Source organism: Oryctolagus cuniculus, chromosome 11 (assembly GCF_964237555.1).
Source record: "Oryctolagus cuniculus chromosome 11, mOryCun1.1, whole genome shotgun sequence".
Lineage (NCBI taxonomy): Eukaryota > Metazoa > Chordata > Mammalia > Lagomorpha > Leporidae > Oryctolagus > Oryctolagus cuniculus.
In genome coordinates, this window is record NC_091442.1 from 52,933,106 (window position 1) to 52,956,319 (window position 23,214).

General features: G+C 63.7%; 2 protein-coding genes across 4 annotated transcripts; one reads left to right on the plus strand and one right to left on the minus strand.

The window, feature by feature from the left end:
* Positions 1-1,882: 1,882 nt before the first annotated feature.
* On the plus strand, positions 1,883-14,864 carry KCNH3 (potassium voltage-gated channel subfamily H member 3). Of its 2 annotated transcripts, none has more exons than XM_051845443.2 (15): positions 1,883-2,512; positions 3,586-3,819; positions 4,146-4,280; positions 4,990-5,123; positions 5,503-5,746; positions 5,859-6,016; positions 6,130-6,337; positions 8,398-8,682; positions 8,822-9,021; positions 9,296-9,545; positions 12,112-12,329; positions 12,948-13,279; positions 13,515-13,624; positions 13,898-13,974; positions 14,070-14,864. In XM_051845443.2, the coding sequence occupies exons 1-15, from the start codon at positions 2,437-2,439 to the stop codon at positions 14,637-14,639; spliced, it is 3,231 nt and encodes a 1,076-aa protein (XP_051701403.2). In that variant the 5' UTR covers positions 1,883-2,436; the 3' UTR covers positions 14,640-14,864. The 2 variants fall into 2 exon arrangements, with proteins under 2 accessions (XP_051701403.2, XP_051701404.2); XM_051845444.2 differs by having other exon boundaries at positions 1,887-2,512; positions 3,590-3,819.
* On the minus strand, positions 14,858-22,793 carry MCRS1 (microspherule protein 1). 2 transcript variants are annotated; one of them, XM_051845445.2, is made up of 15 exons: positions 22,079-22,793; positions 20,998-21,114; positions 20,512-20,650; positions 19,996-20,134; positions 19,251-19,409; positions 18,994-19,103; positions 18,159-18,267; positions 17,859-17,997; positions 16,469-16,544; positions 16,200-16,228; positions 16,010-16,102; positions 15,796-15,878; positions 15,597-15,684; positions 15,324-15,451; positions 14,858-15,236 (listed from the first exon to the last, which is right to left on the minus strand). In XM_051845445.2, exons 2-15 carry the CDS (start codon positions 21,005-21,007, stop codon positions 15,150-15,152), a joined length of 1,389 nt encoding a protein of 462 aa, XP_051701405.2. In that variant the 5' UTR covers positions 21,008-21,114; positions 22,079-22,793; the 3' UTR covers positions 14,858-15,149. The 2 variants fall into 2 exon arrangements, with proteins under 2 accessions (XP_051701405.2, XP_069908296.1); XM_070052195.1 differs by lacking the exon at positions 20,998-21,114 and having other exon boundaries at positions 22,079-22,201.
* Between the last annotated feature and the right edge of the window lie 421 nt (positions 22,794-23,214).

Sequence of the window (23,214 nt, forward strand, 5' to 3'; positions counted from 1 at the left end):
TCCCCCTGGAGGTGGGGGACCAGGAAACCAGAGCAGGGACACCAGCATGGGGCATGTGACAGCAGTTACTGCCTTGATGGAGATCAATGTGCCGATGTCAGGAAAGCGCTCAGCGCGAGCCTGGTCCAAAGTCAACATAACTCCTGGGGCACCCACACGTCCCATCTACTCCCTGCTAATCCCAGGAGAGTCTGGTCCAACTCTGGCTCCCAGCAGCCCAGGCAGCTGAGCTGGAAGCTTGCAAATCAGAGTGCTTGCACCACCAGGAGTGGCTCCGGGACCACCTGGACCTGAGACCCACCCGGAAGCCCACACACACTGGGGGGGGGTGGGGGGGGCAATGGCTTTGCTGGAGGGAGGCAGAATCTAGAATTGAGGTTGGCAAACCATCAGAGTTGGAACTCTGCCATTCACCAACTTCCTTACCTTGAGCAAGTCTCCCCACCACCTCTGTTTCTCTGCCTCAGTTTCCTCCTTCATGAACTGGAGGGTAAAGTAACACCCTATTTTTTTATAGAGCCCCTGTGAGACTCAAGCATCTGCAAGATATGAGTGTCATGCCCTGTTCTATCTCCTTTTCACTCGTTTGTGTTTGTGACAGCCGCCCATTTCACAGATGAGAAAACTGAGTCACGAAAGATTAATAACGTTCCTAAAAAAAAAATCAATCACCCAGACAGCAGCTGGCAGCCTGGTTCCCAAGTTAGCCACAGTGCTATCCTGTCCCAGAGGGAGCTGACTGCAAAGTGCATTCTCCTTGGCAAGTGCTCACCAGTCACCTGGAGGAGACTAGATGTGGGGGTGACTCCGCCGGCCAGGACCAGGCCCGGCGTGGGGGTGTGGCAGGAGGAAGGATCCCATGACTCAGAGGACCGGGGAATGGGGCCCTTCCTGCCTCTCTTGCCAAGGATCCAGCTCATGTAAGCACAGGTGCCTTGGGCTTGGGCCCGCCTCTCTGATGCGGAGTAGGCGGAGAAGCGGAGGACAGTCCTTTTGCGAAGCCGGGGACCGTGGGTGTGTCTCCGCCAGGGCTGGGATACTCCCCGCTTCCCTGGTTCGGGAACAAATTGCTGCTTTGGCCGCGGCGCAGGCGGTAGCCGCGCTCGCTGGCAGCCGTGGGAGGGACGGAGGAGGAGAGGCGCGGGCAGGCGCAACATGCAACGAACTGCCGTGGCTAGGGGGTAGGGCCGAAGACGGCGCCAGGCAGCTCGGCTCAGCCGCGCTCGGCGGCATCGCAGGTCCTGCCCCCTGCTCGCTCGCGGGCAAGGCTGGGAAGTTTTCCCACGAGTTTGACCCCTGTCGGTCTCCTGCCTCCGCAACGACCTAGGGGCAGCAGAAGGCGACGGGTGCTTCACAGACATAAGAGGGGGTTGGGACAAAGAGTCTGAGCTGCCTCCTTACCCCACCACACCTCTGGGGTCCTTAACCCCTGGGGCCTCCCCCAACCCCCCCATTCCCTGACAGCTCCTGCCTGCAGCTTCGTCTCCTAGTAGCGGCCGGATCCATTTGCCAGAAGGTCAAGTTCAGGCTGAGAAAGGTTTGGATAGCTTAACTACCTAGTAGCTGGGTGCAGAACCACACACGCGCAAAGTTGGAGGCCCTCTGGGGCCCCGACCTCCGCCTGCCCGCCAGCCACTCTCCCATTTAGGGTCTTCCTTGGGGAGAGCATCTCCCGGCAAGAGGCACCCCCCCCCCTCGCCTCCCCGAGCCCTCCTCCCTCCAGGGGCAGATGCTGCCAGGAGGCTGAGAAACACCCCCCCACCCCGCTCTGCTGCGGAGACGCCTCGCCCCTGTTCCCAGCTGAGTCAGCCCCAGCCCACCGGGCGCTCGCCGGCCGTCCTCCAAGGGGTGGGCGGGCGGCGTGGGGCGGCCCCTGGGGCGAGGTAGGAAGGCGGCGCGGCCTCCCGGCCCCCACCGAGGTCACCGGGGGTGGGGTGGGGGGATCCCTCAGCGGGTGGCCTGTCCCTTTAAGGAGGCGGCCCTGCCTGGGTGTGCCCCGTCTCCATGGTTACCCCGGTGCGGGCGGCGGGCGCGGGAGGGAGGCAAGGAAGCCGCTGCTGCTCCCCGACAGACGGAGGAGGCTGCGGGGACCCGGCGCCGAGCGCAGCCCGCCCGGGAACCGACCCGCAATCCAGGCGCGACCTGCGGAGGGGCGGGGGGTGCCCCGAGCGCCGCGGCCGCGGGGCGCGGGGCCCGGGCTTCGTGGGCGGCGAGGGCGCGAGGGGCCGCGCGCCATGCTCAGGTCCCCGACGGCGCGCACGGCCGCTCGCGCACCCGCGGCCAGCCGGGCCTGCGAGCCTTGGCCAAGCTCTGCCCTTCGACGGCTGCGCTAGGGGGCGCGGGGCCCGGCGGGGGGCGGCCGAGCGGGGCGCCCTCCCCCGGCGCTGAGCCCCCGGCGCCCCGGAGGGATGGGGCGGGCGGCAGCCGCCGCCTAAGATGCCGGCCATGCGGGGGCTCCTGGCGCCACAGAACACCTTCCTGGACACGATCGCCACGCGCTTCGACGGCACGCGTGAGTGCGACCCTCAACCCCCCCAACACCTCCACCCGCTCCCGGAGCAGTCGGGCCCCCAGCCAGTCTCTCGCCGCAGGGTAGCTAGGCTGGCGCCCGCCCGTGTCACCTGCCCCCCTTCCCCGGCCCCTTGAGACTGGGACCTGTCCCCTTCCGGGCACCGTTTCCCCGAAGGGCTCAGGGTCAACCCTGCTCCAGGAGGAGCAACTGGGCAGGAACGAGAAGCCCCTGGGTGGTGTGTCCCCCCCAGGGGGGGGCGCCAACTCGGATCTGGTGGCTCTGACCCATGCGACCCCAGCATGGCTCCCCTTGGACCCAGGTGGGGGGTGGGGCGGGCCGGCAGGTGAGGTGGAGCAGGCAGGACTCAGGTGGGCACGGGGTGTCCCAATACATCAGCCTGAACCCACCAGCCTCAGGAGCCCGTCCAACCCCAACCCCACGGTCGGGGACACCCAACTTGGATGAGGCCACCTGAGCTGCTGGGTCCTGGGTTCAGGGTCAGGGACAGGGGAAGTCGTGCAAATCCCTCCCCTCTTCCCTCGATCACTCCCGGTGGGGGGGCTTCCCAGCTCTTCACTAGGCTCTCGGCAGTCTCTGGCTCCTGACAGGGGTGGGAGCCCATGGAGCACCCCCCCCCCCAGGCTCCTCCATCTGCTTTGCCAGTGTGCTTGGCTCTGCAGCCCCCCACTCTCCTTAGCCACTGTCCTTACACCCCCGTTCCTTCCCACCAGCACTCCCTGCTGCACCACGGGGTCAGACAGCTGGGGCTCAGAGCCTGCTGGCGGGAGGGTGGATCGCGGTCCAGTTGCCTTTCCCTGGGAGCGGCCAGCCACCTGAGCCTGGCAGAGATGGAGGTGGATCTGACCCACGTGGGGTCTAGCCTGGAGCTGACAGTGCCATCCTCTTTGGGCATCCCCATGCCCACCCCTTCCCCCAAACTGCTCCGGGCAGGGGGCAGGGCACAAGGCCACAGAGTGCTGTGCTCACCAGCTCCCACCCCACTCCACTCTCCTCTCCTCCTCCCCGGGACATCTGGGAAGGGGTGGGTGGCACCGACAGGCACTCTCTTGCAGATAGTAACTTCGTGCTGGGCAACGCCCAGGTGGCGGGGCTCTTCCCGGTGGTCTACTGCTCCGATGGCTTCTGCGACCTCACGGGCTTCTCCCGGGCTGAGGTCATGCAGCGAGGCTGTGCCTGCTCCTTCCTCTACGGGCCGGACACCAGCGAGCTCGTCCGTCAGCAGATCCGCAAGGCTCTGGATGAGCACAAGGAGTTCAAGGCTGAGCTGATCCTGTACAGGAAGAGCGGTGAGGGCCACCCGGCCAGCCCCGCCACGAGCAGCCTCCCCTCCTCTCCCATCCTGTCTGCACCCTGCTTTCCCACACACCCCTGCACGCCAACCCCACTTCTTGGCCCTGGCCTCCTCCCTGGCTCTGGGAGGCCAGCCACACGCTTGGCTCCATTCCCCTCCTGGGTGTCCCACCTCCAGCGCAGAAGCATCCTCGTCTTGACAGCACCCACACCTGGGAGTCCGTCGAGCCCCCTCCCAGGACCCCCCCCTCCCAGATCCTGCCTGTGTCTGCTGGGGGTAGGGGTGGGACTTTGGTGGAGCTGAGTCTGCCTTTGTGCCCAGGACTTCCATTCTGGTGCCTCCTGGATGTGATACCCATAAAGAACGAGAAAGGGGAGGTGGCCCTCTTCCTGGTCTCTCACAAGGACATCAGTGACACCAAGACCCGAGGGGGCCCTGACAACTGGAAGGAGACAGGTGGGTGCCTGGGGGGCCGCTGATGAGGCTGTCGCAGCCAGGCCACCAGGTGCCTCGGGCCTCCTGCACTCATCGACCCCGCCCCCCGGCTGGGTAAGGGGTCTGTGCTACCTTTGGCTCTGCTCCCAGGATCGGAATCTTGAGACCAAGTGGGAGTTATTGAGTCCGTTTGCTAAGAGACTGAAAGCAGAGACACTCCCCCTGGCACCTGCAAAGCATCCCTTTCTGGCCAATTAGAGTGAGGCTAAGCTCAGACCCACCTGGCTCCTGACTGGGGAGGGCTGGCCAAAGCCCCCTTGTAAGTCCTCAGGGTTCTTTCCTCTCTTAATATACTCCAAGGAGTGGCGCAGGCGCTGGCCAGATCACAAGGCTGCCACCAGTTGGGGATTGGCATACTCTCCCTCCCACCCACACACGCACACCCAGCCACACCTCTGCCAGAGAGCTCTGCTCTCCCTCCAGCCTCTTCCCATGGACAGTCCCTGTGGGCCTCACCTGGCTCTCCCCTCACCCCGCCTCCTGTAAACAGTTCCTGGGAGTAGTGGACATAGGCACTCCTAGGGCTGCCCATGAATGGGAGTGGCAGATGACCCCAGGAAATGAGGAGCACCCGAACCCTCAGCTCTATCCAGAATAAGCCAGACCTGTCCTGGGCTGGCAACCAGGGTCACGTACCCCTTCGTCTTCACGGTCTCCCCTCCTTTTGCAGGGGGTGGCCGGCGCCGCTATGGCCGGGCGGGGTCCAAAGGCTTCAATGCCAACCGACGGAGGAGCCGGGCTGTGCTCTACCACCTGTCTGGGCACCTGCAGAAACAACCCAAGGGCAAACACAAGCTCAACAAGGTTGGGTGGAGCCCTTGGTGTGTGTGTGCTTGGGGGAGGGAAGCCGGGGGCCAGTCCAGTGGCCACCCAGGCTGCATATGGGGGTCGGGACTGAAAGAGGGCATTTCCCACTTCCTCCCTCGAAGACATAGGAGGCCAGGCTTGACCTTGGGCCAGATGGGCTCGTCCCTTCAACAGCTGTGTTGCCTGGGCTAAGTCATTTGGTTTCCCTGCTCCTCGATTTTCTGATCTCTAAAATGGGGTTGCTATTGCCTGTGTCAGAGGGTGGGAGAAGGGAAAGGAGGCGACCAGCCATTCCCTGGGACAGGGGTTGGGGGAGATGGTACCCCTGCTCAGCCTGGGCCCATGTCCTCTGCTCCCCACTGGATGCCTGTCCCAGGGAGTGTTTGGGGAGAAACCAAACTTGCCCGAGTACAAAGTGGCCGCCATCCGGAAGTCACCTTTCATCTTGCTGCACTGCGGGGCGCTGAGAGCCACCTGGGACGGCTTCATCCTGCTCGCCACACTCTACGTGGCTGTCACTGTACCCTACAGCGTGTGTGTGAGCACGGCCCGGGAGCCCAGCACTGCCCGCGGCCCGCCCAGCGTCTGTGACCTGGCCGTGGAAGTGCTCTTCATCCTTGGTATGTGGTCCTGTGCCACGCGCTCTCCTCCCCGGAGCCCCACAACCGTCCCCTGGACCCGGCCCATGGAGCCCAGCTGAGTCCGTCCCCCCTGCCCCGGACTTCCCCACAGACATCGTGCTGAACTTCCGCACCACGTTCGTATCCAAGTCCGGCCAGGTGGTGTTCGCCCCCAAGTCCATCTGCCTCCACTACGTCACCACCTGGTTCCTACTGGATGTCATCGCTGCGTTGCCCTTCGACCTACTGCACGCCTTCAAGGTCAACGTGGTCAGTTGGGCTCGGCTGGGTGGGTGGATGGGGCCCGGGGAGGGGCGGGGAGAAGCCAGCCCAGGGTGACCCCGCCCCCTGCTCCTGCCTCCGCCCACCCTCGGCTCCCTCAGTACTTCGGGGCGCACCTGCTGAAGACCGTGCGGCTGCTGCGCCTGCTGCGCCTGCTCCCGCGCCTGGACCGGTACTCGCAGTACAGTGCCGTGGTGCTCACGCTGCTCATGGCCGCGTTCGCCCTGCTCGCCCACTGGGTGGCCTGCGTCTGGTTCTACATCGGCCAGCGAGAAATCGAGAGCAGCGAGTCGGAGCTGCCTGAGATTGGTACTGGAGGCTCAGGGTCGGGGCTGGCGAGGGGGGGAATATGCGTGCGGGATACGTGGCAATGCTGTACCTGTGGTGTGCGTGAGCGCCGGAGGAGGGGCCCACTGCCGAGGAGACCCGGTCGCCCGCTGGGGCCTCCTGGTGGCCAAATGTTTGTCACATTCCTTGCACCCCTGCTCTGCTGGGAAGCCCGAGCGGCACTTCTGGGGACAAACCCTGCGATGCGTGTCCCTCACCCCTCCCAACAAGCTTCTAACTCTTTAAAGATTTATTTATTTATTTGAAAGGCAGAGTTACAGAGAGAGAGAGAGAGAGAGAGAGAGAGGTCTTCCATCTGCTGGTTCACTCCCCAAATGGCCACAACAGCTGGAGCTGGGCCAGTCCAAAGCCAGGAGCCAGGAGCTTCTTCCAGGTCTCCTACATGGGTGCAGGGGCCCAAGCACTTGCTCCATCCTCAGCTGCTTTCCCAGGCACATTGGCAGGGAGCAGCATTGGAAGTGGAGCAGCTGGGACTCAAACTGGCATTCATATGGAATGCTGGCATCTTAGGCGGCGGCTTTACCCACTCTGCCACAGCCCCTGGGCCTCTCCATTTCTAACTCTTGATCTGCCTCCCATTCCCCTCTCGGCCCCCAGCTTCCTAGTGCTCTGTAGTGGGGTCCCAAGGTGTCCAGATGGAGTCGCAAGGTGTCCTGGTCAGCCCTGGGTGGACAAGGCTCCTGCAGGTCATCTCTCTCCCTCACTGAGCAGCCAGGGGGCCCATGTGTGCCCCAGAAGTTTCGCTTGGCTGTCCCCTGAGTGCTGGGGCTGCTGAGTTTGTGGGGGAGGGGAGCTGGGACACTTGGGCAGGAGAGGATACAACAAAATAAGACCTAATCCTGTCTTAGCTACCCCAGGGTGGACCAAGGTGCCACCCCCTAAGCCTGCAGCTGGATCCATACGCACTCTTGGGCTTCCATCCCGAGGTGCCCCTGTCTGTCCCCCCGCTCAACGCTGAACAGACTGGAAACAGCTCTGGCTCCTGCACGGACTCAGGCCCCTCCACCATAGGCTCGGGGGAGTCGGGGGGGGGGGCTGCTGGCTCTTTGGCAGACACACACGGATACCTCTTTCACCCTTGACCTCTGTGAGTTCAGCGTGGGCTCAGTGATTAGCATTGTCACCTTCCTCTCTCCAAGGAAACTGTCCCCTCCTACCCCCGCAACTAAGTACCAAGATGTGGAGCTGCCGGGGCCCAGCCTGGGGAAGAGCTGTCCTTTTGGGGCAGGCGGGTGGGCTGCTGGCCCAGCCTGCCAGGTGGGTGGGTGGGTGGGGAGGGCTCCTGGCTTTGGTTCCCTGTTCCACGGTGTGGCCCCAGATGTTTCCCCAGATTCCCAGTAGCCCCATAGACAGCCTGGGTTATCAGATTGCACTGGACACGGAGGGAGGTAGCTGCAGGCACTTCTCTGTGCAGGACCCCCAGCACCCAGCCAGGGTCAAGGAGCCCCCCAGGTGCGGGCAGCAGCCTGGTGCCCACCGCAGGGAGCCCTGGTGGCTCGTGGCCAAGACAGAGGAGAAGCCACGCCCTCTGACCCCCACTCGTCACCGCCTTCAGCCCCCTCTGTACACCTTGGCACCTGGCCTCACTCCGCCTCTCCCTGCAGGAAGCTCCTGGCACCCAGCGAGGTTGCTGGGCAGGTGCATGGGGGGATGACAGGAGGGCTGTGGGTTACCTCTCGGGGTGCATTCCCAGGCGTTGGGGAGAGTATGGAGCAGGTCTAAGTGCACCACAGGAGGGCGAGTGAGGCCACTCACTCCCCATCGGCCAGTCCGCTCCCCCCTCCTCCTCAAGGCCCCCCCCCCCCAGCTCTGCCAGGACCTCTGTATGCCCTGGGAAGCCCAGAACCCCCACAGTTCTTTAACCAGCGCCCAGTCCTACCTCCTGCAGAGGCCATGCTGAGGACATGGGTTTGAGGGAGGGCCCTCTCAGTGGGAGGGGCTGTGGCTGTGGCTGGCACCTTGGGGACATCCTCTGCCTGCTCAGCCCCTCCCCCCAGCTCCTGTCTCCTCGCCTTCCGCAGGCTGGCTGCAGGAACTGGCCCGCCGCCTGGAGACGCCCTACTACCTGGTGGGCCGGACCGCAGCAGGCGGGAACAGCTCTGGGCCCGGAGACAACTGTAGCAGCAGCGGCCGCAGCGAAGCCAACGGCACGGGGCTGGAGCTCCTGGGCGGGCCGTCGCTGCGCAGCGCCTACATCACCTCCCTATACTTCGCGCTCAGCAGCCTCACCAGCGTGGGCTTTGGCAACGTGTCCGCCAACACTGACACAGAGAAGATCTTCTCCATCTGCACCATGCTGATCGGCGGTGAGGCCAGGCCCGGCCGCCGTGCCCTTCCGCCCCCCACCCTTGGCGAGGCCGGAGCTGGGAGGGACTGGGTGCAGGTGGGCCATGGCGGCACGAGGCCAAGCCAGCCCTGTAGGTGACCAGCTCCTGCCTCCTCCAGCCCTGATGCACGCAGTGGTGTTTGGGAACGTGACAGCCATCATCCAACGCATGTACGCCCGCCGCTTCCTCTACCACAGCCGCACTCGCGACCTGCGAGACTACATCCGCACGCACCGCATCCCCAAGCCCCTCAAACAGCGCATGCTCGAGTGTTTCCAGGCCACCTGGGCGGCGAACAACGGCATTGACACCGCCGAGGTGTGCCGGGGCTGTCCTCTTGCCCTGGGCCCCTGGCCAGGGGTCCGCATGTGGGCGGGGGCGGTGCATCCTGGGACAGAGGGCAGCCCAGAAGGCGGGGAGGCCCGTGCGCCTCCTGCTGCACACGCCCAAGGCCTGGAGGGGGGACAACTGGGATTGATGACTGCAGGAGGCAGAAGCAGAGGCAGCCCTGCTCGCTCACTGCACCCCGGTGGGAAGGGGCTGCATCTCCCTCGGCCAACCCCGCCCCCCACCAACCTCTGCTCCCCGGCAGCTACTGCAAAGCCTCCCGGATGAGCTCCGCGCCGACATCGCCATGCACCTGCACAAGGAAGTCCTACAGCTGCCGCTGTTCGAGGCTGCAAGCCGCGGCTGCCTGCGGGCTCTGTCGCTGGCCCTGCGGCCGGCCTTCTGCACGCCCGGGGAGTATCTCATCCACCAGGGCGACGCCCTCCAAGCTCTCTACTTTGTCTGCTCCGGTTCCATGGAGGTGCTCAAGGGTGGCACCGTGCTTGCCATCCTAGGTTTGTGAGGGTGGGAGAGAGGGCAACAGGGACCCATGTGTGTGTGTGTGTGTGTGTGAGAGAGAGACAGAGAGACAGAGAGAGAGAGAGAGAGACCAGGACCCCCCATCTGCAGAGAATCAGAAAGGGGCTGCCCACAGGTGTCCAGGAGAGAAACAGCCAGGACAGAGTCAGGAGTGGCCTTAGAGTCCTGGAAATAGTTCAGAAAAGGCCCAGTGACCACAAGGTGGCAACTCCAGGGGACAGTTCTTGCCGTGTTGCTGGGGGCAGATTGAACCATGGGGCAGGTAGGAGAGGACGGGAGAGGTGGTGCACCTGTTGGGATGGGCAGACGACCGGACACTGGGGATGGGAGGGCCAGGGCTCGGCCGAGCTGAAGTTGACCTCATGGCCTGGGGAGAGATGATTGCTTGCCCTGGGGCCAGGAGGATGCCCGAGCAGGTGCCGGGCTGGGCTGCATCACGCCGAGCGGTAGACTCAGGCAGGAACAGAACCCACAGTGGATGGTGGTTCCTTTTTCTGGTGAAAGAAAGGGGTGGAGATGAGGAGTTCCCTGGAAGAGGAGAAGGCGTGCAGGCCCTGAGAACAAGGCTGTGCACCTGCTGCATCTTGCTCAGGTCTCACAACCCAGCCAGCGAGGAGCGGTTACTGTTCTCTCCCAAAGCGGGAGACCAAGGTCAGAGAGAGGTGGAAGGACAGCAAAGACTGGGCACCTGGCTGGAAGCTGTCCACTGATGGCCCATCGTGTGCTTCTGTCACGGTGTCTGGGCGCTGGTGGATTGGAAAGCACATTCAACCGCTCTGGGAAGCTCGGGCTGCCTCCGTGAGATGCAGCTCCATTGGCTACAAGGACCCTGGAGGGCAAGGAACCCCGGAGCCTGTGTGGGTAACGGGGTGCTCATCCAGGGCATGGAACTGACCATGGCGGACCCAGCTGAGTCGTCAGGCAGCCGAGGCCGCTGCCCAGAGTGGCTGAGGCTTATTACTGAGCTGGCGCCTCCACGACGCAGACTCAAAGCCCAAGAAAGAGCAAGGAGGGTGGCATCACACTGACTGATGCGACTGTGGAGACCTGGAGAGATCTAGAAAGATGGGAAGAGAAGACTGTGGAGCGGGCTGCAACGTGGCAAGGAAGCTGGGTGGCTGGAGCTGGCACCAAGACTCAGAATAGCTATGCTCAGCGCTCCTGATGCAGGCAGAGCCACAGAACAGCCACCACCCTGGGCCTTGGTCCTCACAGTGTCCCCAGCACTGATGCCTCCCGTCCCTGCCCATGGGTTCCAGACCAAGTTTATGCCATGGCCTGGGAGGCTCTGGATGCCCAGACGGACGGACCCCTGGCTCCCGGCCCCACTGTGGCTGTGTCTTCTGCTTTGCTCCAGCCCTTCTCCCCACCTGCCCACTTCGCTGGCCATCTAAGTGCACTCTGCCGGCCCCAGCATCCGCAGCTGGCCGAGCTCCGGGAACCAACTGCCCTGTGAGGGGCAGGGCTGCGATGCCAGCCTGGGAACCAGCTCCCAGCCCCGTACCGGTCCTCGGTGATGTTGCTGATTTTTCACCTCCCCTCCTGGATGGTGAGACTCACACAGTCCTCTCTGAGAGGGCGTAAAAGGACAGCGAGTGCTTTTGCCCAAATGCGGGTGTTGAGCTCCCCCTACGGTTCTTAACTGAAGCCCGACATTGGCCTGGCACCGAGCAGGAAACACGCACAGGATGTCTTCTTCATGAAGCTTGACCAAGAGTCCGAGGCTCCACGGAGGCAGCCCCTCAGCCCCGTGTGTGCCACAGACGGCAGCAGGGGGGCGGCAGCTACCACCTTTGTCCGGCAGAGGGTGCTGAATTGAACGCTGACTGTGCCAGCGATGATCTGAGAGGGGACTGTGGTTTGGAATCGAAAGGAGGGAAATGAACTTGGATTCACCATCTCTGTGCTGGGCACATTAACGACATCAACTCTTTTTCCTTTTTTAATAAGATTTATTTATTTGAAGGCAGAGTTAGAGTGAGGCAGAGGCAGAGAGAGAGAAAGACACAGGAGAGGTCCTCCATCTGCTGGTTCACTCCCCAAGTGGCTGCAGGAGCTGAAGCCAGGAGCCAGGAGACCTTCCAGGTCTCCCACGCAGGTGCAGGGACCCAAGGACTTGGGCTATCTTCTACTGCTTTCCCAGGTCATAGCAGGGAGCTGGATTGGAAGTGGAGCAGCCGGGACTAGAATCAGTACCCATATGGGCTTCCAGTGCAGCAGGCGTCTTAATCCTCACCCGATTGTGGACAGACACGCCCTGTGCCACTGATTCTAACACACGTCCTTCCACGCCCACTGGTAGAACCCACCACAGCTCCGTGCTAGAGCCCCAGTTCTGATGAACAAACACGAACCTGAATCCCAGTGCTGTGTGTGCTCCAAGCCTGGCTGGGCTCTAGCAAGGCAGGCAGCAGGGGTCAGGGTGGGGTCCCAGCCTCTCTCTTCTTCTGTCCTGGCTCCAAGCGAGGGGGGAAGCCCAGCAGGCTAGGGCCGTCCCCCTCTCCTAGGGGTGACTGGCTGATCCCTGCTTCCTCTCTCCAGGGAAGGGTGATCTGATTGGCTGTGAGCTGCCTCGGCGGGAGCAGGTGGTCAAGGCCAATGCCGACGTGAAGGGGCTGACCTACTGTGTCCTCCAGTGCCTGCAGCTGGCCGGGCTGCACGAGAGCCTTGCACTGTACCCCGAGTTTGCCCCGCGCTTTAGCCGCGGTCTCCGAGGAGAACTCAGCTACAACCTGGGTGCTGGGGGAAGCTCTGCGGAGGTGAGGGCGCTGCGTACGTGCGCACAGGGGCTGGGGGAGGTGCTAGGGTGCCTTGACCAGGTGGGCGCAGGCTGGGGCTGGGGAGGTGCTGTGTGTGAGGCACGGCTTAGTCCGGAAGCCCCCTCCCTCCGTGGGCTCCCCCACACACTCTCAGCAGCAGCCCAGCTCTGCTCAGCCGCTCCCCCCACCCCACCCCAAGCCCTCCTTGGGCTCCATCTGAGACAGCAGAGTCTTCGTTCAAGGAAGCCGTGTCCACTGGCTCCAACGGAGGTCCGCCCCCTGGGTCACGGTGCCTGGCAGGGTGGGTACCAGCCCCCAGGCGGCTTCTAAAGAGGGACTGGGGTGGCTTCCCCTGCTTCTTCGTGGCAGAGTTAGAGACCGGCTTCGGCTCATCCTGTGTCCTTGCACAAATCCCAAGCCAGCCATTGGCGCTGCAGCCAAGTGGAAGGAGGCCGTGGGCCCGATGGGGGCGAGGCACTTTGTGGTGTCATCGGCAAAGCAGGCTGCTGCTCTTTAGCCAGCACCTCTTGGCACTTCTGGGGAAGAGAAGGCTTGGGAGGGGAGGCAGGTGGGGCCCAACAGCGGCCATCTGCACTGATTCCCTGGCCCCGTCCCCAGGTGGACACCAGCTCCTTGAGTGGCGACAACACCCTCATGTCCACACTGGAGGAGAAGGAGACAGATGGGGAACAGGGCCCCACAGTCTCGCCAGCCCCCGCCGATGAGCCCTCCAGTCCCCTGCTGTCCCCTGGCTGCACCTCTTCATCTTCAGCTGCCAAGCTGTTGTCCCCACGTCGAACTGCACCCCGGCCCCGTCTCGGCGGCAGAGGCCGGCCGAGCCGGGCCGGGGCTTTGAGGGAAGAGGCTGGACCCTCTACTCACCCACGGACCCTAGAGGGACTGCGGCTGCCCCCTGTGCCATGGAATGTGCCCCCGGAACTGAGCCCCAGGTGAGTAGGTGGGGCCACCTTGGTTGAGCTCCAGGCACATCCGTGCCCCGGGTGCCACCCTTCCGTCTCAACTCCCCTGGGAAGCCTAGCTGTTTCCCTCGCTCCAGCTTGGCTCTCGGCAGCTGAGCCGCCAGCTCCCAGGGAAGGGACCATGCAATCAGCTCTGGGCTGCCACGGCCTCTAGGCCGTGTGACCCTGCAGCATCTGCCCTTTGAATGCTCTGTTGCTTCCACAGGGTTGTAGATGGCATTGAGGATGGCTGTGGATCCTCTGACCAGCCCCAGTTCTCCTTCCGCGTGGGGAAGCCTGGCTTGGAATGTAGCAGCAGGCCCTCCCCAGTACCAGGTACCAGGGCTGGGGATGGGCAAGGCGGGAGGGCTTGGTCAATCAGCTCATGGGGTACCAGGGGTGAGATTGGCTCCAGGGTAAGCCCTGGGAAGTGGACAAGGTTGGGAGCTGTGGGTCTGAGGGCTGCCAGGGGATTAGCTTGCCCCAGCAGTGTGTGTGCAAACCAGCCCCTCGGGCAGGGCCAGAAGCTGATACTCCCAAGTCACGTCCTGTCCACGCTATGGCCTCATATTCCCACGCCGGCTGGTGACCCCCTCCTCCTGTCCACAGAGAGCGGCCTGCTCACTGTCCCGCTTGGGCCCAGCGAGGCGAGAAATACAGACACCCTGGACAAGCTTCAGCAGGCGGTAGGTAAGGGGCGAGGCGGGGAGGGCGTGGGGACAAGTGCGCTGCCGACCCTGACCCTGACCCTGACCCTGGTGGCCTGCTCCCCCCAACAAAGGTGATGGAGCTGTCCGAGCAGGTGCTGCAGATGCGGGAGGGGCTGCAGTCGCTGCGCCAGGCAGTGCAGCTCATGCTGGAGCCCCATGGGGAGGGCCGGTGCCCAGCCAGCCCCTCAGGGCTCCTGCAGCCCCTGCGAGTGGACACCGACGCCTCCTCCCAAGCCCCGCGGCCCCCAGCTGGCTCAGTCGTGACCGGAACTTGGCCCCACCCACGAGGACCCTCTCCTCTCATGGCACCCTGGCCCTGGGGGCCCCCAGCATCTCAGAGCTCCCCCTGGCCTCGAGCCACAGCTTTATGGGCTTCGACCTCGGACTCGGAGCCCCCCGGCTCGGAGGAACTCTGCTCTGAGCCCAGCACGCCGGCCTCGCCCCCTCCTTCCGAGGAAGCAGCTAGGACTGGGCCCACCGAGGCCACGAGCCAGGCCGAGGCCACCAGCACTGGAGAGCCCCCACCAGGGTCGGGGGGCCTGGCCTTGCCCTGGGACCCCCACAACCTAGAGATGGTGCTTATCGGTTGCCACGGCTCCGGCTCAGTGCAGTGGTCACAGGAAGAAGGTACGGGGGTCTGACTGTCGCCTGTGGACTGTGTGCTGCCTGCTGGCTCAGGGCAGGGGCCAGGGACCTCCGGACCCCGCCTCCTGGGAACCCTCCCCGGCCTGCTCCGCCCTGGGCCCAGTGGGGGGGTAGGGGCACCCCGAGGGCAGGGAGGGGTGCTGCCACCCCCGCATGTGCCCCTGCCTCTACCTGCCCCATTTTTTATATTAAAAATAATAATAAAGGAAACTACTTTGGGATTTGGTGCTTTTTATTTACAAAAGAAAAAAAACAGTCAAAGCAAAGTCTGAGGCTAACAGCTGGAGACACACAGGAGTGGGGGGCAGAGGGAGATGGGGGGAGGGCGGCCGCGGGGAGGGAGGTGGGTCCCAGCCCCTCCGGCAGCCCACGCCAGCCCCACTCGCCCTGAAGGCTCCAACCCATGGGCCAGCAGTTGGCCTCCTGCTGCCTGCCATGGGCAGGGGTTTCTCCCGAAGCCAGGACTGGCAGGGGAAGTGAGGCCGGGGGACCCCCGCTCCCACACCTCACTGCGGGGTGATCTTGGCGGCCTCGGCCCGGATGAGGGCGATGAGGTCCTGGTTGATGAGGAAGACGAATCGCAGGCTGGCGATCTGCAGAGGAGGGCAGAGTGGGCTGGGCCCAGGCCCCCGAGGCGGCTCCCCCTGCTCCCCCGGTGCCCCTGGCTCCCCCCTGCTCACCTCCACCACCGAGTTGTTGCTGAGGCGCCACTTGGAGCCGCACAGCACAGGCCGCCCGTCGATGTAGATGGGCCGCCGGCCCTCGTTGGCGATGAAGAAGTCACCATTGTTCTTCAGCTTGATGACACCTGCCGGACAGGAAGAAAAGGCGTGAGGGGCTGGCAGGCGGCCAGAGGCTGCGGCACCCCTAAGGCAGACATCTTGAATTTCCGGATCCTACAGGCACTGTTCTGACACACACAGCCCCGGGGCCAGGCTTCTGGTTGGGCGTACCTTGCTTCCGGGAGATCTTCCAGGCCGGACCCTCCAAAGACAGGTCCACGTCGATCTGGTTATCCTTGGTTGCTCGGCCCAGGGTGATCTGGGGAAGTGGGGCAAGTGAGGCCTGGCCCTGAGGGAGGGGGTTGGCCAGGGAAAGACAAGGAACCGGGGTGGGACGAGGGGCCGGGCGGCTGGGGCGCGGCTGCCTCACCTCTCGCGAGCGCATCAGGTACCGCACCATGCGGCCCCGCAGCACGGCCAGCGTCTGGTTGTCGAAGTCCGGAGAGCTCATGCCTGGGGGACGGCAGCGTTAGCAGGAGCCCAGCCCGGGCCCGAGCCGAGGAGGGAGGGGAGCCGGCGCCCGGGCACCGTGGAGGCCGCAGCCGGGCCACGGCAGGGCCTGGGGGTGCCGATGCGGCCCTCACCTGTGATGCTGTCGACCAGCACCTGCCACTTGTGCAGCTCCTGCTCCAGTTGCCGGATCTCCCGCTTTTGGCGCCGGTCGGCCACGGTCAGCTCTGGGGGGGTGGGGAGGGGAGGGAGTTGAGGAGGCGTGGCCTGGGGGGGGCAGCGGCACCACGCCCTCACTGTCCCCTCGGCCCAGGGCACACTTACCGTGTTCTAAGACTTCATCGCGCATGTCCCTGAGGGGCGAGAGACAATCAGTGAGGCTCCCTCGGGAACTCCCGGGCCCCTCTAGCCAAATGGCCGGTAGGCTGTCCCCGGCCCCGGCCCAGCCTCCTACTCTGTGTGCAGCGGGGCGGGGTACACGGTGAGTCTAACAGGGCTCAGCACGGGGGCAGGGGGAGGGGTACAAACCACAGCTCCCCCCAGGGCCCGCAGGAGCGACCAGCGCTCATCAGACGCTGCACCCAGCCACTCACTTGAGCTTGCTGTCGTCAATCAGGTCCTCGGCATCAGAGAAGTTCAGGACTTGGTCCCCCTTGGGCAGCGGCTGCACTGAACAAACGACAGGAGGGTGAGCGCCCAGGCTGCCCGTCACGGCCGAGCTACCAGTGTGGACTTCTCAGTGGACAAAAAGGCTCTCGATTGTGTGGCCTTGAACCACTGCATTTTACACACGAGTAGTCAGGGACAAGGGGAGGTGAACCGACTTGGCCCCTGCTCGGGACGGAGCCAGGATTCCAGTCCCGCCTCCTGGCTCCACACCCAGGCTGCCCCCTGTGCCACATCGCCGGTGGCCTGGCACTTCCGGCCTCACCGAGGCACAGGACAAAGAACACAGAACAGCCGGGGGAGCTGGGAAATCGCTTCATTACTTCTAACGTGAAATTAGGGGAGCTTCCCCCCTCAAAGTTCCTCCCCTGGCCCCCAGGCTGCCTGGCCCTCCTCATCTGATGGATCAGGGACCTGCCAGCTCACCGGGCGGGCACTGCCTGTCCCCAGAGACTTTCGGCTCTGAACAGCAAAGGGCAAAGCGCATGTGCATGGACCCAGACTGCTAAGGACGCTCTTTTTAAGGAAGTTTATGCAAGGTAACTCTTAACTTAACCCAGCATCTGTTCTCTTCCTGGGCATTCGGCGAGGCCTGAGGGAGCAGCGGAGTTCGGCAGGCTCCAGAATCAAGAGGGCTGCCCCCTGGGCCACCAAATTAGCAGAAGGAAAGAGATTTCCAACCCCCACCTCCCCCCCCGAGAAATTTCTCTTCCATACCAGAAGCTCAGGACCCTGGAGGGAAGGGGAGGGGAGGGGCAGAGCCGAGTGGCACCTTGCGAACAGCATGGGAAAGCAGGCGGAAGGCAGCGGGCAGGAACCCGGGCAGGACGAGCGTGCTCGCACGAGGAGCCCAGAGCCCGGGGCCCTGCGGCACTGGGCAGTGCCTGCTGCGTGCTGAGGCTGCCGCGCCGGCACCGGTCCCTGGGGGTGGGGTGACAGGAGGCACCCTGCTCTCTGGCACGGGGAGTGGGGGAGGACGGGGGGGGGGGCATGTGACTGACAGCACTGCCTGGTGGGAGGGAGGCAGAGGGGAGGGTGAATGTGGGAGGGACTTCCACACTTTGCTCAAGTCTGAGCGGTCTGCGTGAAGAATACACTAACGTGTGACTCCCAGAACGGAAGAAACAGAGACGGACAGGAGGGAGACGGCTCTTGTGCTTGGATTCTTCCCAGAATTCCAGGCGCTCTGCCTCTCCCCTAGCTGTAGGCCTCCCTCAGGGTCCTCATCCCAAAGTGGATACCGGGCCCCTGGGGGACGTGACAGGGCACGCGAGGGCAGGGTGCCCAGAGCAGCCCCCCCGGCTCCCAGGGTGCTACCTGTCTGGTCCTCCAGCAGGTAGTACTGCTTCATGAGCTGCCAGTGGGCCTGCAGAGCCTTGGCCGTGCGCGCCAGGTAGAAGGCATCCGGGTGTCTGTGCAGCAGGTCCTGGAAGGTCTCCAAGGTGGGCTGGCTGGTCTGGGGGGCGGGGTGCGAGAGACAGGCTCTGGGCGTCTGGATGCTCTCACGCTCACGTCGCCTTGCCAGCCCAGGCTCCCCAGCGTGGGCAGCCATGCACCCAGGCCAGGGGCAGGCCCCACCCCACCCCCACTCCCTACCCCGTCCAGCCTCAGCCTCACCGATGCTACTCTGCTCAGCAGCTGCTCCTCGGCCTTGCTGAACAGGGCCTTGCTCTGGATGGCCGCGATGGCCTCCGGGTGCAGCTGCTTCATGGCCTGGCAGGCCAGCCTGGGAACAGGAGGAGAGGGCGGGCAAGCAGCCTGGGCTTCCGGCTCTCCCCACACCTGCAGACCTCGCAAACCCGAAACCTAGGGGCCAGGGCCTCGGGGGAAGAGCCCAAAGCAGCACAGCTCCTGTGGCCGCCTGCGTGTGTCAAAGGAATGGACACACAACTCAGGAAGCCAGGGCTCCCACATTCCTGCAAGTCCAGTCTTGAGATGGATTGTAGGACCGGCCGCTTCTCCCTCCCAGGCCCTGCCTTCTCAACCGGCCAAAGCTGCCGCCCGCTAGCCGGGCCCACCTACCACCTCCTCCTTTCCCAAGCTGAGCCCGGCCCATTCTCCCGGGCCCGTGGAGAGGAAGATGGGCGTTAAGCATCCAACCAAGCTCTGAAGACACTGCACTAGGAGCCGGGGGGGGGGGGGGGGGGAGGGATGTGCTCCGTGCTCTGTGTGTGTGTGTGTGTGTGTGCTCAGGTTTACTTGGAGCCCTGGCTGTGAGAGCAGAAAAGGGCGTTAAGTGCTGCTCTGTTCCAACTGCCTCCTCTTTGGAGAAAGAACCTGCCGGGGTCAGCGTGGAGTTTGGGAGGGCTGGAGGCGGGACAAAGCCTGCCTTAGGAGCCCGCTAGGTGTCCCTCTCACCCGGGGCTGCAAAGCCCAGGGCCAACTCTCTGTGCTCCCAGAGCCAGCCCTGGTGATCCCGGAACCTCCCAGAGCCGAAGCCGGCCCCACTCACTTGGAGATGACGGGGTCGTAGAGCAGGGCGTACCAGCGCTCCTGGACTTCCCGCAGGGTGAAGCGGCAGCTGAACTTCACGCCCAGGTGCACAGACGTCAAGTCGTTGGTCTGCAAGGCCCCTACAGGGTTTGCTCCAGCGCCGGCACTGGGAAGGCTCCCCCCATCACCCACAGGGCCTTGGCCAGGTTGGCCTGGGGGACCGGGGCCAGGAGGTGAGGAGGGGGCACCCGTCCTTGGCGGAAGCGGAAGCGCTACCTGCAGCACGGCATTGATGAGCAGGAGGTCGTCCGCAGGCTTCCAGCGGCCCAGGTCCTTGGTCACCTGAAGCGGCTGCTTGCTCTTCTTCACGCGCTTGCTGAGGCCGGGGGCTGGGGCTGGGCTGGGAGGCACGGGTGTGCTGGGGACCTTGGACACCTGGGCAGAGGCGAAGGAGAGACGGGCACACAGCGGGTAGGGGGGCAATGCGGCTTCAGGCCCTGGGGTTCCACCTAGTCGGCGGCAGCCACGGCACGAAGCCCAGGCAGAGAGCTCCGCTTTCCAACACCCGGTCCCATCCCGTCCCTGCCAAAGGCTTCCACGCACCCCTTCAGCAGATGGGGTCTTCTCTTAGCTGGGGGCACCCCACCCCAGGACGGAGGGTGGGTGGGGAGGATACCAGGAAAACACTTGCTGGTATGGCATCTGGGGCCATAGCAGTGCCACCTGGGGGTTATTTTTACACCCCGCAATGCTGGGAACAGGCTGTCTGCTCCCAGAATAGATACACGCTCCATGCCTCCCACGCGGAATGTGATACAGGATGCACTGGTGCCGTGGGGTGGGGTGGGTTTGCAGCAGGAAAGGGGGAGGAGGAAGAGATGGCCCCAGGAGGGAGGGACTCGGGCCAGGAGAGTCTGGGCCTCTCGTAAGCCTCCCCTGCCAGGTTCTTGGCAGCCGACACGGAGGTTCTGGGGCAATGAAACCCGGCGCTCCCCCCACCCCGCAGCTCCTGGCCCCTCACCTTCTTCTTCTCGCTCGAGGAGGGTTCGCTCCCAGAACACCGGCCCGGCTCCACCCCGCTGGCCCCCTTCGCCCGGGTGGAGGACTTGGCCAGGCTGCTCTCCACCAGCTCATCGTCGAACTTCTTCCTCTTGATGAACCTGCGGAGGGACCTGGCCGGTGAACGCCCCCAGCCCGGCCCTGCCACTCGTCTACACCCATCCGGCCTCCAAATCAAGATGGGGCTCCCGGCAGGATGCTAACCGCTCCGGTCCACAGCCACGTGGCGGCAGAGCTGGGCTCGGGGCACACAGCACTGCCAGCCGGCAGACCCCTGGGATGGCACGGGGGGTTGCCTGCACGTCGGGGTCTGTGTACCTGTCTCCCCTGCCCTCAGAGACCTGGGGGGACAGGAGGAGCAGATGACTCTGCTCACGCCCCAGAGGGGCTCAGGGAGCCACGGCCACAAAGGCTCGTGGCGCCCAGCACCACGGTCCTGCTTCCCCTTCCCATCACCCGCACCCCGAACCCTTATGACCTGGAGGAGCTTCTCCGCTTCGGGATGGTGCCCAAGGCCTGGGAGGAGGCCCGCTTCTGCCCTGCCAGCGACTCCTCGTCCTCCGAGCGGCTGGCGGTGCCCGATGCCATCAGCGTGGACTCTAGCAGCCCCTGGGGATCTGGAAGCGGAGTGGTTCGTGAGGCCTCTCGGAGCTCAGCAGGGCCTCTCGCCTCTGCACAAGGGACCTCGCCTCAGCCCCTCTTCCCCTTCCAGCCCTCCCGGGGCTCAGGTCAGGCTGGTGATGCCGACACACGGGGCTTGCTCTGCTGTCGAAATGCAGCCATGCCAAAGAGCGCCAGGCAGCTCAGGTCAAGTCAGTCAGCCGGGGCTCTGTTGTGGGGTTCACGGGCACTGCTGGCCCGGGTCGGGGGGAGGTGGCAGTGCCCAGCCACACGCCAGGCACGGGCGGACTCTGCAGATGCCCGGCGCCTGAGCATCTGGGGAGCCGGCCAGGCCTCGTACTACCTTTGTCCATCCTCTTACAGTCCCAAAGCCACTGGTTTCAAACCACGGGGCCAGGAGGAAGGATCCCACAGGCTCATCCGAGGATTCTGACCAGATGAGCTTAGAGGCTGGGAGATTCTGCAAAGGAGAAAGGGGGCTTCCTGAGGCTCAGTCCCCAGCCGGCCTCACCTCCTTATACTGGCTTCAGGTCCCCTGGAGTCCCGCCAGCCAGGGAGAAGTGCAAAGGGCACGAGGCCAAGGTTACTCGTGGAGGTCACGGATACACGAGATAGCGCAAAAACTGAGGATTCCAGAAAAAAGGGGTACATCCTGCTGTAGAAGGTTCCAGAACCCTCTCATTCTACTCGTCACTGCTAGGTTAAGCACCTTGAGACTGCAAACTAAGGAAAAGGGCCAGGAGACAAAACTCGTGCCGGTCTATCTCACTGGCTTTTGGTTTTACACTCACGGCTGATATAGGCCATTTTACAGGTACCTTATGCAAAGTAGAAAATGGGTGTTCGGGGGACTGCGAGTACCAACGGCCCCCACGGGGAGGGGGCTGCTCCTAACAACCCCCCCTCCCCGAGAAGTTAGGCACCGGGCTTCTCGGGGTCCGCCCCTTCTGGCCCGGGTGGCTCTGGGCGCAGAGTCCGGGCCCCGGCCCCGTGTGTGCCCCTCGCGCCCCGCCTTCTTCCCCCGGCCCTCCGCCCCGAGAGGTTTGGGGGTTCGGTACAGGACCCTTCACGGGCTCAGGGGTGGAGTGGGGAAGTCAGTTCTGCAACTCAGAGCAAAGCACCAAGCGAACCCCGACGCTCTCACAAGCCCAGATTCAGGCACACAAGTTGGTGGCGGGGAGAGCGCGGTCCACTCGCAAGCCAATTTTCACCCCACCTTCTGCATGCCACCTGCGCGCATGCGTAACACCTCCGGCCAGATTCCGGCCGGGTCCGACTGACGCATGCGCAGATTTTCGGGGCGCTACCTGGGCGGGGCCCCAAACCTTATGCGTGGGGGGGGTCGTCCCCCGCGGCACTCCGGGAAACTCCATTTCACCCCCAACTCCGCTCAGAACGCTCAGAGGCGAACCGCGAGGTCTCACCATTCCTAGGCCGCCAGCTCCCAACAATTTCTCCGTGGCGACGGCGGCAGCCGCAGGGCCAAAGCCGGCTTCCGTGAGGTACGTCTACTTCCGGGTCAGACACGAAGGGCTGGGAAATCTCTTCCGGTTCTTCCTGTGGGCGGGGTGGAGGGGGTGTGGCGATGGCTGCGGAGGTGGCACCTGTTTGCCAACAGCCCGAAGTGAAAGGTTTCCTAATCGGAAGAGCCTATAAAGGAAGCGTCAGGGGTTCTAGGCTGCAGGGAGTTGGGTGGGGGGCTGATCTACAGCGGGCGCGGAGGTTGATGTCTGCAGCGGCTGCAGGAGCCTGTGAAAGCAGCGACCCCGGGAGAAGGAGCGGTGCCCAGGGGTCCAGTCATCCCGGCCCAGAGAAACCGCTGGAAGCATTTTCGAAGGAGAGACGTCTGGGGCTGTGAGAGATGCCTGCGAAAGCTAGAGCAACTGTCCTCTTAAAAGGAGGGCTCGGTTGGCGTCTCGAGCGGGAGTGTCGGGTTCCAGCTTCCTGCTGGTATGCATCGTGGGAGGCTCTGGTGCTTGCGTCTCTGCCACCTGCGTTGTGAGAACTGCCTGGAATCCCTGGCTCCTAGCCTGTGCTTGGCTATTGTGTGCATTTGGGGAGTGAACCAGCCGATGAAGCTCGCTCGCTCTCTCTGGGTCTCTGCCTTGCAAATAAAACGAACATAAAGATGTTTTTAAAAAGAACCCGCTCTTCATCTACTGTCTTGTGAATTTGCTTGATGAAGGGTTGCAAGTCTTCTGATGCAGTGTGCTGGGCTGTACACTGTGTACGGTGTTTCTACTGGAGAAGTTACCAGGAAAAGTTCCCTGGAAAGAGGTGACAATTGAGTTGAGACTTATTGGTTGATAAGGGACACCAAAGCCAGGAACCCGCAGCTTCATCTGAGTGTCCCATGTGGCACGGAGCAGGGGCCCAAGGACTTTGGTCATCAGCTGCTGCTTTCTCAGGCTCATTAGTAGGGAGCTGGGCCACAGGGCTGGCCCCTTAATTTTTTTCTTCTAAATTTTTTTTTTTTTTTTTTGACGGGCAGAGTGGACAGTGAGAGAGAGACAGAGAGAAAGGTCCTCCTTTGCCGTTGGTTCACCAATGGCTGCCGCGG

Coding starts and splice junctions, on each gene's coding strand:
- KCNH3 (XM_051845443.2), top strand. CDS start 2,437: ATGCCGGCCATGCGGGGGCTCCTGGCGCCACAGAACACCTTCCTGGAC. Junction 9,022..9,295: donor ACGGCATTGACACCGCCGAG/GTGTGCCGGGGC, acceptor GCTCCCCGGCAG/CTACTGCAAAGCCTCCCGGA. Junction 12,330..12,947: donor CTGGGGGAAGCTCTGCGGAG/GTGAGGGCGCTG, acceptor CCCCGTCCCCAG/GTGGACACCAGCTCCTTGAG.
- MCRS1 (XM_051845445.2), bottom strand. Junction 18,268..18,993: donor TACGACCCCGTCATCTCCAA/GTGAGTGGGGCC, acceptor TCCTGTTCCCAG/GCTGGCCTGCCAGGCCATGA. Junction 15,237..15,323: donor GCAACAACTCGGTGGTGGAG/GTGAGCAGGGGG, acceptor CCTCCTCTGCAG/ATCGCCAGCCTGCGATTCGT.